Raw genomic sequence first — 13,623 nt, forward strand, 5'->3', positions numbered from 1 at the left:
GGCTTCGGCACACCCTTGATGGACTTCAGTGCTCATTTGCATATTAATTTAAAGGAAAGAAGCAACCATTACATTCAGCTGAGCTAGCCCTACAAGGCATTATGCCTGGTGTAACAGTGAATTTCCTGGTGACAAACTCTCTTTAAATTAGTTGCTGTTTCCATGTCTGATTTTAGAATAAGGCCCCTTTTACATAAAAAAGCATGTACAAACAGTACAAATGCATGACCAATTGAAGGATTTCTTACAGTCACAGTGGCTCAAGTCAATTTGCAGGAAACATCCCTAGATTATTTGCATGAGAAAGCTAAAGGCACATTTACACACACCAACTGAGCAGGCAATTATCAGTAAAGGAACATGCAGCAATTATCCCCACTGTATGAAGATGGGCAATGGCTACGTACAGAATTATTGTTACAGGGCAGCAGATTGCGGTTTACACTGTACCATCTGCTGCCCAGAAACAATTATTTAGGTGTCCGCATAAACTATTTCACCTGATAAACGAACATTCATAGGGTGATCTGTGGCACCTTTACATGGGCCGATTATAGTGAATGTGCGTTCATACTAATGTTCGCTCAAGATAATCAGCCCGATAATAGCCCCCATGTATACCCAGCATGACTAATTTGATTTTCAGGAATCTTCTCCTACAGCTAGCTCCTTTGCTAACAAAAAGACAAGTCAATCATCTAGCATCTCTGCACATTGTGAATATGAAGTTACGTCACACTCTTGTCTGTAGCCACTGAAAGCATTTCAATTCAATTCATGTCACAGAGAGAAAACAGAATTTGCCTATAACAACAAAATTTTTGAAAGTTTCAGTTCGGCGGATCGCAGCACCCTGTCATTGAGGTCGGGTGCCGGCTGTGTGATACGGCCGGCACCCGCCGCTCACATTTGTATTAAGGGGTTAATTATATTCATTGGTGGCGCAGTGGCCACAGTCCCTCCCTTCTTCCTCAGTATTATATTCTCATTGGTGGCAGAAGCTGCGTCACAGTGGGAGGGAGGAACTGCTTCCTTCTCCACTGTGTCGGCTGATGAGAACATGGTGCGTGCCGAGTGCGGCGCGTGGCATGTTCTCTAACAGATACTAAGCTGCGCAGTAGCGCGGCCTAGTATCAGAAAATAGCAAATCCCGGTATCAGATCGATCCAGGAACTAAAGTATCAATTGTTGCGTGCAAAGTTAGTCCATGGATGTAAGGTCGCTTACTATTTTTTCTGGGTGCCACTCCGTTTGCCCGCTGTGCCCCTGTTCACCTCTCCCACCTGGTATGCTAATGAACAGCATCGGTACATGGAGGAGGAGACTGCCCTGTTTCTCAATGGGAGTCTCCTTCTCCCTGGCTGTAGCGCTGTCCAATCACAGCGGAGAGCGTCACAGCCAGAGAGAAAAAAAAGCTCACCTTCTCCTTGGCTGTGACGTTCTCCGCTGTGATTGGACCGCGCTACAGCCACGGAGGAGACGCCCATTGAGAAACAGGGCAGTCTCCTCCTCCCTATACCGATGCAATTCATTAGCATACCAGGCGGGAGAAGTGAAAAGGGGTACAGCGGGCGAACAGAGCAGCGACCAGAAAAAATAGAAAGCGATCTAACATCTATGAACTATGCCCTACATAACCTGCTACTTATTTCATAATGTCTGGACCCATAAAAGGTCCTCTTTAAGGTAGTTTATTACATTTTAATAAATCTAAAAAAAAAGAAAGAAAAAAATCCCTTTGTACTGTCATATTCCATGAAAGTTAAAACATTTTTTTTTTTTATATTTCCATCCAAGGAGCTGTGTAAGGTTTTGTTTTTTTGCTTTTGAATGGCAAGTTGTAGTTTTTAAAATGATACTAATCTATTACGCGGTATGTTTGACTTTTTCATTACATTTTGATCAATATTTTTGGGAGGCAAAGCAACAAAAACATGGTGATTTAGACTTTTTTTTCTGTACAGGATAAATATCGTTATAATTTTAGATCACAGACATTTTTGGATGCAGCAACACAGATTTTTATATTTTTTTTGGAAAATGGGGAAAGTATGTTTTGAATTTCTTATTATATTTTGAAGAAAAAAAAGAAGAGATTTTTGTAAAACTTACCAGTAAACTCTCTTTCTCGCTCTTCATTGGGGGACACAGAGACCGTGGGTATAGCTATGTCCTCAAGGAGGCGTTGACACTAGTAAAAGCTGTTAGCTCCTCCCCTGGCAGCTATACCCCCTCCAGCCTGGAGAGAGAGCTTCAGTTTGTGAGAAGCAGTAAAGGAAGCAAGTAAACCAATGAAAAAACGTGTAACAGCAACAATGCCAAGAACCGAACCAGGTTCTAACCAGCAACAGCCACAACTGTGGCCGAACAACAATACTGGGTGGGTGCTGTGTCCCCCAATGAAGAGCGAGAAAGAGATTTTACTGGTAAGTTTTACAAAAATCTTGTTTTCTCGCCCATATTCATTGGGGGACACAGAGACCGTGGGACGTCCAAAGCGGCGCCCGCTGATGCATAAGTGTGCACCTGGCAAAATTTTGTGAATGTGCGTAAGGAGAACAGTAGCCGCCCTGCACAACTGTGCAGCCGAACCTTGAATCCTCCAAGCCCAAGGGCGCCCACCGCTCTAGTGGAGTGAGCCGTGACACCGAAGGGCGGGACCCTGCCCAGGGTCCAGTATGCTTAAGCAAATGCAGACATGCAATTGCCACCCTGGAGGCTGCCAATGCCTTGCGAGGACCCTCCGGGATGACAAAAAAGGAGAGTCCGTACTCCGGAAGGAACTGGAGGCTGGCAAATAAAATCGCCAGAGCCCTGACAACGTCCAAATTATCTAACTCCCTTTCCCTAGGGCGTGAAGGGGAGGGACACAGTGATGGAAGGACAGTTTCTTCATTGAAATGGAAATCAGAGACCACCGTCAGGAGAAAGGAATGAACGGGCCGGGTAACCGCTTATGCCTGTCAGAACCAGGAGGTTCTCTGCAAGAGAGCGCCCCAACCCGGACACCAGTCTGATGGATGTGCTAGCCACAAGAAAAAAAACACCTTCCAGGACAGGAGTCAGAGTGACGTCTTCCGCAAGCGTTCAAGGAGAGAATTCCAGAGCGCTAAAAGGACCAAGGTCAGATCCCAAGGCGGTAAAGGAGGACGGTATGGAGGAACAGTATGTGCCATTCCCTGAAGGAAGGTATTATGGGCCCCGGGTGAGTCAGAGGACGTTGGAAAAGGATACACAGCACCGAACCTGACACAGCAAGGAACTAATGGCCAAACCAAAAACCCAGGACCGCAGGATCCACCCCTGCTAAAGGGAAGCGCTCCATGGAAACGATAAGTGGTCCACCAATGCCCCCCGAGCCGAAGAGGCTTGTGGTGAGACTGAGAAGCTGGCTGATAAACTACCGAGAAAAAATGCCTGAAGGAGGCATGTCCAACCGCAAGCCAAGGAATCAACACATTGGATAGGTAAAAGTAGAGACGATATGAGAACCACCGGCTGTGGAGTTCCGTCAGCGACCGTGTATTGACGGTGTAGCAACACTGCTCGACGGAAATTTCGACCAGACCAAGATGAGAGAAAAAACTCCTGCCTCGAGGAGGAAGAATGACGCTCAGCCTGGCGTGGTGAGTCTCGTAGTCTAGCCACGGAATGTGCACACTAAAAAAAACTGAAGCTCTCTCTCCAGGCTGGAGGGGGTATAGCTGCCAGGGGAGGAACTAACTTTTACTAGTGTCAACGCCTCCTAGAGGACATAGCTATACCCACGGTCTCTCTGTCCCCCAATCAATATGGGCGAGAAAGTTATTTTTAGTCTCCCTAGGGGACTTGAACATGCGAGCAATATAATATGTATGGGTATTGCAGTCTATGTTAAAATTGCTGTGTTTCCATTAAAGGGGTTGTGCACCTTGGGGGGTGGGGGGGGGGGGGGGGTTGGCAAGCCTTCCTGTTGTGCAAACCTGTGAGGGGAAGCATACTTACCTGCTTCTTGGTGCTGACTCCCGGCTCTTTCGCTTCACGCCGTCAGCTGCTCTGCTGAGCTCTCTGGATGTAAACTTCCTGTTTGACACTGCTGCAGCAAATCGCTGGCTGCAACGGTGACCTGCTCCCCATGTATCATGAAAAAATAGTCATGTGACGCAAGTGGGGTTTAGGTCACCACTGCGAACATCCAGAGAGCCCAGTGGAACAGTCGAGGCCATGGAGCGATAGAGCCTACACTGGGAAGCAGGTAAGCATGCTTCTCTCTGCAGCAACCCCCCCCCCCCCACACACACACACACACACACACACACACACACAAAAAAAGGCAACAACCCTTTTAAGCACTGTCTTGTGGACTAGAGTGGATGGGAAGGAAAGACTTGCTCAACAAGGGGGGAGAGCTTCACCAATATACCAAACTGCTAAGAATTTAAAGGGGTTGTCCCACAAAACATATTTTACAGTTTTCAAACCAGCACCTGGATCGAAATACTTTTGTAACTGCATGTAATAAAAAATTTGCATAGCCAATAAAATGCATCTGTATAGCGCCACCTGCTTTTTCTTCACTAAGGCCGCACATGCTCAGTTTCATCCTTCAGATGCCTCCTGAGTTGTGATAGGGAGAGCTGAGACACGCCCCCTTAGCTGCAGCAGAAAAGACACTCCCCTTGAGCAGTCAGCTTGATATAAATCTAGCAGAGCAATGAATGGGCAGATCTCTGGATCCATGTGAGGTACAGGGCGGGTTGTAGCTTTGTTAGAAAGAGACTGTCATGTACTATGTGATGTCTGATTTTTTTTTTTTATTATTACTCATGGGATAGCCCCTTTAAAGAATTTATTAGTATGTAGCATGTATTTACACACATTGGTTAAACGTTCAAATAACTTTATAAAAAACTTTTGATATGGCATAGATACATATCAAAAGTTTAGATCGTTGGGGTTCTGAGTGCTGAGACCATCACCGATCCCTAGAATGAGGGGAGAGAAGAGCAAGTACAGTGCTCTCTCTCCTCACTACATGAGATGGGCTCCTTTGAAGTCTATAGGCCCGTCTCAATTCTGTCCTCAACAGCCAGCATAGAAAGCGTGATATGCACATATTTCTTTCCCTTTGTTCCAGGGCTCAGTTGGGCTCTCAGCGTTCAGACCCTACCAATCTAACCTTTTGACGTCTCTAAGAGATATTAAACGTTTTTAGAAAAGTTAGTGACCGGGCTTTTACTATTGATGACCCGGCAGCCCTGCCAATCAGCTGTATGAGGAGAGTGCGCGCAGTGAGCATGTGCCGTCTCCCTTCTCACTGATGCTGTGTATGGTCTTTGCCATAGACAGCAGCGGTGAGCAGGAAAAGAGAAGGTAGGCTGATATTGATGACCTATACTGAGGATAGGTCATCAATAGTAAAAGCCCAGACAATCCCTTTAACATTGATCTTAAAGTAGCCAACGGTTCCTAATCAAGAGCAAAAAGACAAATTTACCTGGTCACTGTGTTTACGTCTTAACATTACTGTTTTTTCTATTTAAAGTGCTTTTCTGACAATTGTCCAAACATCAAACTGCACTCAATACGCCATAATGAGAAAATGAAAACAGAATTTTAGAAATTTTTGCTAATTTATTAAAAAGAAAAAAAGAAAATTTTGCATGGACATGGGCTTCATGGCAGAGTGCCCAGAAACAAACCTCTCCTCAGTAAAAGACACATGAAAGCCCTTCTGGACTCTCGTACTGTGAGAAACAAGATTCTCTGTTTTCACTTTGTCATTATGGGGTATTAAGTACAAAATGAGGGGGAAATTTTAATTTGTTTTTATTTTAGCACAAGGCGGCAACACAACAAAAGTTGAAAAAAGTAAAAGGGTCTGAAGACTTTCCAAATGCATTATATATATCTCAAAATCATACAGATTAGTGTATTTATTGACAAAGTCAAGATGACTGCTCAAACTTACTTGAAATCTGCTGCAACCAAGTTGAATGCATTGTAAAGATGTCCCTCAGCAGATATCGTCTTCAAATATGAAAAGCTATCAAGATCTGATGTCAGGAAGTTGGCCACCAAGGCACCTGGATGGAGAAAAATAACAATGCACATTGACCATTCACTGAGACTTTATGTTTACAGCTAACTTCATGGAACATACAGTGGGATGCAAATATGCTTGTTTGAGTGCCTTTGGTGAGACTTATTGATTTAGCTAAGGACTGACAGTTATCTAATGCATATGGCAACCTTAAGTGAAAATCAGTTTAACACAACCAGTGTAGAAGACCAATCTTGGGGAATACTGACCACTGACCCACATTTAGGCCTCATGCACACGACTGTTGTTTTGGTCCGCATCCGAGCCGCACTATTTGAGGCTAGGATGCCGACCCATTCACTTCAATGGTGCCGCAAAAGATGCGGACAGCACTCCGTGTGCTGTCCGCATCCGTTGCTCCGTTCCGTGGTCCACAAAAAAAATATATAACCTGTCCTATTCTTGTCCGTTTTGCGGACAAGAATAGACAGTTATATTAATGGCTGTCTGCGCCGTGCCGCAAATTGCGGAACGCACACAGACGCCATCCGTGTTTGGCGGATCCACAATTTGCGGACCGCAAAGCACACAACGGTCGTGTGCATGAGGCCTTACTAATGTGAATGCGCCTAGACCGTGGCGTAAAATTCGCCAAAATTTGGCACATCTAGCTTCGGAAAAAGTCACTGCACAAACTCATCCAGGAGGACATCGCTTAGTACACAAGGGATATGGCTTAGGCTACTTTCACACTTGCGTTGTTCTTTTCCGGCATAGAGTTCCGTCACAGGGGCTCTATACCTGAAAAGAACTGATCAGGTATGTCCCCATGCATTCTGAATGGAGAGTAATCCGTTCAGTTTGCATCAGGATGTCTTCAGTTCAGTCGTTTTGACTGATCAGGCAAAAGAGAAAACCGCAGCATGCTACGGTTTTATCTCCGGCTAAAAAAACTGAAGACATGCCTGAATGCCGGATCAGGCATTTTTTCCCATAGGAATGTATTAGTGCCGGATCCGGCATTCAGAATACCGGAATGCCGGATCCGTCCTTCCGGTATGCGCATGCGCAGACTGAAAAAAAGGTGAAAAAATAAATGCCGGATCCGTTTTTGCCGGATGACACCGGAAAGACGGATCCGGCATTTCAATGCATTTTTTCGACTGATCAGGCATTTTTAAGACTGATCAGGATCCTGATCAGTCTTACTAATGCCATCAGTTAGCATACATTTTGCCTGATCCGGCAGGCAGTTCCGGCGACGGAACTGCTTGCCGGATCTCTCTGCCGCAAGTGTGAAAGTAGCCTAAGTTAGGAAAATAATATTGTCTAAGATGGGGCATTTTGCACCAAAATTGACCAGGACCGTAAGTGATGATTACTGCTGCAACAACCCAAATCTGGAGAACTTGTAATTTATTCATTTAAATTCTTACTCAGTACAACTACAAATTGCAGTAAAATCAGGTTGTTGTTTCTTGTTTTGGGGGGGGGTTTCTGTGATTGCTGCAAAATGGCATGATTTTAAAAATATTTCAATGGCTGCCACTGCAACGGCCAATCCATACACTCCTCGGCTGTATCGTCATACCTAGCACAATCACATGTGCATGCATAGGAGTTGGGAGAAGTGGCTGGGAAATCTATATAGAGCTAAAGGCACATGTATTTCTAAGCTGTACGTAACAGAAGAGAGATGTTGCTGACCATCCAGTCAGCACTGTATAATATTGGCAGACCTCACAAGCATCCCACTAAAAAGGAGTGGATGGCAAGAAAGGAAACAACAACCTATAGCAAAATAACAAACAACCTCTTCTGACACAGCGGATCGATGGCAGAACTCTTGCAATGCCATGCTCTTTGACATTTTTTGAGGAAATGATAGGCACTGTACATTTTAATTTTTAAATCTTTCCTCATAACTGAAACAGCCCTTTTTGAATTATTGTTCCCCTAATTAACTCCTTTCCAATTCAAAGCTGACTGGCATTTTGCTGCAGTTTAGCCTATGGTCTTCAAACAAAACTAGATCTTTCTCCACTAGCGATGCTCTAAGACATAAAGTATGGTAACATGGTATTCCTTCCTGCCGTTCATGCATCTGGCACCCAGGTTCACAGTTGTGGAGGGGAATTTTCCTCGCAGAAGTTATCACATGGCAGGGAGAGAGCACAGTGGGTGTCATGCAATAGTTACATGTTAGGACCCCAGTTAAAAATCAGAGAGGGTTTAGAGGATTTTGTATTACAGCCTACTGCAAAATTACCTAAAGGCACCCATGAGTTTAAAGTACTGGATAGCCAGATGTCTTTCAGAAAATACATGGGTATAAAGGTATAATAGGAGGCAGCACGGTGGCTCAGTGGTTAGCACTGGTACCTGGTAGCACTGGGGTCCTACTGGGTTCAAATTTGAACAAGGAATTTCTATGTTCTATCCGTGTTTGCGTGGGTTTCTTCCCACGCTGCAAAAACATACTAATAGGTAATCTAGATTGTGAGCTCCACAGGGGACAGTGAGTGATGACAACGTCTGTAAAGCTCTATGGAATATGTGGTGCTACGTAAGCAATAAATAAAAATATTTATTTCATAGATGTTCCCAAAACTAAAGAGAAATTTGCAAGTCATTACAAAGTCACGGAGAAAAAAACTCCTGCAATGTCTGCATGATCTCAGCAGCCGCATCCTAGAATGATGAATCACTAAATTTGACAAATGAATTGGCTGTAACACTAATGTAAAAAAAAATATCCTAACACTTTATCAAATGGCACTCTCTTATTTTTTATTGTTTCTCCGATTAGGATAAAGGTACCTGTCAGGCACGGCCAAATGAAGTGAGATCATGCGGAGAGCAATGCTGCTTTGTCATATTATACACCTGTCATCCTGCTTTCAGTTACCAGTGCTCTCCCACCAAAATACATCAATCTAATGAACCTTGAAATGTTGTAAGTTAGAAGGTCTCATCATTTGGTGCTTGTTTGTATAGGACGACCAGAGTTCAGCTTCTGATTCCATACGAGATAAAATGGCTCGATGTGATGTATTGTTTTCTGTCCGTTTCATTGATTGAACCTGACAGATTATTAGATTATTCTTAAAACTAGTAACCTTTACACTTCAACAATGAATTAAACGGATCTAATTGCTTAATGTCCAAGACAACCCTGGCCTGACTAGTGGCTCGCAGTCTCCATTGACGCTTGACAGGGTGGTTTACAATAACATCCAATAGTTACAGATAAAACTTTAGATATGATAGACAAATACACACAGACTAAATGGCTAATTGTTCATTCTTTCTTGCTAGATTTTTTTTTTTAGCAATATTTGGTGCATCATTTTAGATTTTTTTTTTTATAATTTACTGTAAATTTTTCTCAGTCGATCTACATTATAGTTGAATCATTAACTCTAAATGATAATCAGCTTATGGCTTTTTAAGTGGATCATCTTCTGATTTTCTTCAACAGAAATATGAGAAATATGTATGTTATTATTTATAATATTTGTTCAAAAATCTAAAAATATATCTGTGCCTTGTGTATATGTCCACATTTTTGAAAGCAGCATCTGGATCCAAGTACTTTTATAATTTCATGGATTTAAAAATGTAGTATAGACACTGAGTTATTCAATAAACTCAATCTGTATAGTGCCACCTGTTCTTTTCCTTATTTCGCTGTCTACCTCATTGAGGTGGACGCACATGCTCAGTTCCATCCTTCAACTGCCACCAGCTATATCTACTGGTAGAAGCTGTGACAGTTAAAGGTCAAAAGCTGCAGCAGAAAGGACAAGTCTTCTAAGGAAGAATGTCTCGTGTCAATTTTTATATATTTGCTTTTTCCACTTCCTGTGAATACCTATTGGTATAAGAGGGAGAAGTTATCAGTGATTTATAGTCCTCTTTAAGAACAGCCTAGAAAAGATGGCAGCCCCCCATAATTACCGTATGTTCAGGAAATAGAATAACAAATCTGCAATCAGAAAATAAAAACAGACTAGACAGAAAGGATATGTGTTGCTATTTGGCTTTAACTAGCAGAAAAAAAATTATACGTAATACATTCCCTTTAAGAACATTCCCAGGCCTGTAGGAACGATGCCATAGAATGGACTTTTGCTTGCATAAAAATGTGCAAGCTTGTTTGCAGCAAACATACTTATGATTTATATCTACACATAACGTACTGTATATAGCACCTACAGAGTTTCACTATTCTGTTGCTGTTTTCCATGACAGTCTTTCAAGAAATACATGGGAACTAAGAGCTGCTACTGAGAAGGATCTTCAAAGCAAAAGCCTTTAGATTCAAATATTGGCAAAAATGAATCTGCACAGAACTCGGTCTCTTTAAAGAAAAAAGAAACATTTCCCTTTTTATGCCATAGAGAGAGAAAACTTACCTTAGACTACAAAGTAATGTAACTTACATTTTTTTTATTATATATATTTATACATACCTATACAATTTCGCATAGGACAACTAGACAGGGTTTTTGCACAAACCCAACCCCTTTAAGGCTTCAAGACTAAGTTTAGCAAACGCAAGTAAACAAATTAATACATATTTCAAGCTGAAGGATTAATTGAAACGGGCAAAATGTTATACTTTTGGCTGCGTCTCTTAGACCCAGGGAACAAAAGCCTACAAAAGCATCATCACCATCAAACGGTGAAATGGAGCAAATCAGACCTGATGTGGTTAAAAAGAAGTGAATACCCAAAGCCATGTTTAAAATGGAAAGGTAAAGCGTACCAAAAAGTAGAGACAGTAACTGCACCAAAAGTGGGACCGACCTGTTTCCTAGCCCATGGTACTGTAATGAGATGTTTAACAAGCATTTAGATGTCTTTTTTTTTTTGTTCACAAACGTTTGGTCATTTAGGGGGACATTTATAAATTCTGGTAAGCCAGTTTTCTGGTGTCAAAAAAGTACTGTCGAACGCAACTTTTTGTGACTTTTGGCCCCCTGCACCACCCCGCTCCAGTTTTAAAAGTGGACTGGGATTAAGGCCAAGATAGATCACTTTAATGTCTAATTTATCTTCTGCAACGTTCTCAAAAGTTGCAAAAATTTTTGCTGCACATTCGGTTGGGAGTAGGCACTACTTAGAAAAGACAGAATAGGATAGTGTTGCCTTAATGGATTTTTGGGATCAATGAGTGCTCATGGTGGTTGTTTGTCTATTAGGAGGGGTGAGAGCTACGGTCTAGGTGCATTGCTGTTTAGGGGAGGGGGAGATATGGTTTGGGTAAAATTATTTATTTATCATGTGTTTGATATAATTTACTTATGATATACCCAAATTGGGCTTCTGTACATGAATATATGTGTTATTTGTGTATCTGTTTGAAAGAGAAAGAAAAATCTATAAAAATTATCAGATTTTTTTTATTTTTTTATGTTTGCACCCTACGCAGCCATCTCCCAGTCTCAGAGAACCCATTTAATCTGCAACAGCCAGGACTGCATTGCCTGCTTTATTCCCAGTCTCAAAAGTGCCTTCACCAGCAGTCTAGGCAGTTCCCTTTCTACTAGTAGTCAAACTAGTGTCCCCTCCACCCAAGTAGTCACTGCAAAGCCCCATAATTAAAAATAGAAAAATATAGTTGTTTTTTTGCTAGGCACACATCATACCTGTCCATGTGAAATGCATAGTATTGCTCATCAGATTCAATGAAGTGAACTGCACTGAGCTACAATATCACATAAAAACTCTGGACAGGAGTATCAGTTTGGAAGATATCAGCCATGCCTTTTTATTAAATGGAATCTGTCACCTATTTTCAGCATATAAAACCGTTAACATAGCAATGTGCAATAAAGTACCTTCATTCCAGCATGTGTCTTCTTTCTTTTATTCAACTTTTCATTTAGATGAAAAAGCGATTTTTCTGATATGCTAATTATGCTGATATGCCTCTGAAATCCCGCGCAGCCGCAGTATCGCTGACTGCCTGCGCCTGTACGATACTCCTGGTCCTGAGGCCAAGAAAGGAGGACGCAAGGATGGTGGGGTGAATGAATTACATGACGTAGTGGAGGGAGTGGCGCCGTTCGGCAAGGATGTGGGAGTAAATTTATTTCTTAAGAGGCGTGCTTGGCGTGGAAAAAAGGCAGGCTGGGCACTGCAGGGGGGTGTTACTGGGCACTAGAGGAGAGGAATAACGCCCCTCTGGGCACCTTGAGGCTTAATTAGCATATCAGAACAATCACTTTTTCATCTAAATGAAAATTAGAATAAAAGAAAGAAGACACATGCTAGAATGAAGGTACTTTATTGCACATTGCTATGTTAACGGTTTTATATGCTGAAAATAGGTGACAGATTCCCTTTAATCATGTGCAATTGCTTGACTTAGAAGCCAACAATAACTATTAAAACAACCACGGTGAAGAGAATTGCAGCATTCTGTTAAAAGATCGAAAATGAAATTCAGATTCAAAAGGGAAAAGAAACAAAAATGAAATCTGTATACCCTTCATTGTTTACACAGGCACAGTGCCATACAAAAGGGACTGAGCTACGATGACAGGCATAGTCATTGACCGCCAGAAGCCTCAGTGCCTGTGGAAATTATGAAGGGCCTGCAGCAACGGATTTATGAGGTATCCCACTGATCAAACACTGATGATGGTCTTTCCTAGGAATAAAGCTTTTATCTCAAGGAAAAGCCCTGCAAGAAGATTCCATACTAAAGCTGTACAAGAGATATTTATGTGTATGAGGCTTCATGCAGACGACCGTATCCAAAACATGGATACCAGCCATGTGCATGCCGCACTTTCCCATTCCCCACGTCCCGCACTATTGTAGAAATGCCTATTCTTGCCTGCAATGCAGACAAAAATAGGACATGTTCTATCTCTTTTTGAGGAGCCAAGGAACGGACAAATGGATGCGGACAGCTGTCAACAACTGTTGCACATTCTGCAGGCAGAGAATGCGGCCTGCTGAGGTGCTCAGTTGAGTGGTCGTATTATCTTGTAATGGTCTCTGCATGACAAAACACATATGATCACTAGGTACCTAGCTGCCAGACCTGTGGTGATCAAAGGCTACTGAAATCTCAATTATAGAGGACCTATCACCTCTCCTGGCATGTCTGTTTTAGTAACTACTCGCATTCCCGCACGTAATATCAACTCTGCAGCATCTTTTCCTATAACTCTATTTTTTGCCATTCCTCTACTGCTCCTTCTCAAAGTTTACAAATCAACTGGCAGCAATCTGCAATAAAAGGTCCAACTGGGTGTTACCAGTGACTGGATAGTCCAAGAATGTTTAAAGAGGAGCAGCACTCCAAGAACCTGACTTGGGTAAAAGTGAGTCCCAGTGACCGGGTACCTGTTAAGAATCCAGGGTGTCTTGGTGCACGCAGCATCATACCCTGGCTCCGAATCCCAGTATATATGAAGATAGAAAATCTGCAGCACTCGTCCACTTCAAGCAAGGATTATTTTATTCACCAACAAGCATCAAACACAGCGACGTTTCCACTTAAAGTACTTTTCACAATGTTTGAAAAATACTTTAAGTCTAAACGTCGCTTGTTGGTGAATACAATACTCGAGTGCTGCAGA

At 42.5% G+C, this 13,623-nt stretch overlaps 1 protein-coding gene across 2 annotated transcripts in view; it reads right to left on the reverse strand.

Moving 5' to 3' along the window:
• The window catches only part of TANGO2 (transport and golgi organization 2 homolog), a 263,204-nt gene that overhangs the window by 102,788 nt on the left and 146,793 nt on the right, over window positions 1-13,623 (reverse strand). For both annotated transcript variants that reach the window (XM_040416309.1, XM_040416308.1), the window contains exon 5: window positions 5,951-6,065. In XM_040416309.1, the coding sequence (XP_040272243.1) occupies window positions 5,951-6,065 (115 nt within the window). The remainder of the gene's footprint in view (window positions 1-5,950; window positions 6,066-13,623) is intronic.

This window comes from Bufo bufo, chromosome 2 (genome assembly GCF_905171765.1).
Source record: "Bufo bufo chromosome 2, aBufBuf1.1, whole genome shotgun sequence".
Lineage (NCBI taxonomy): Eukaryota > Metazoa > Chordata > Amphibia > Anura > Bufonidae > Bufo > Bufo bufo.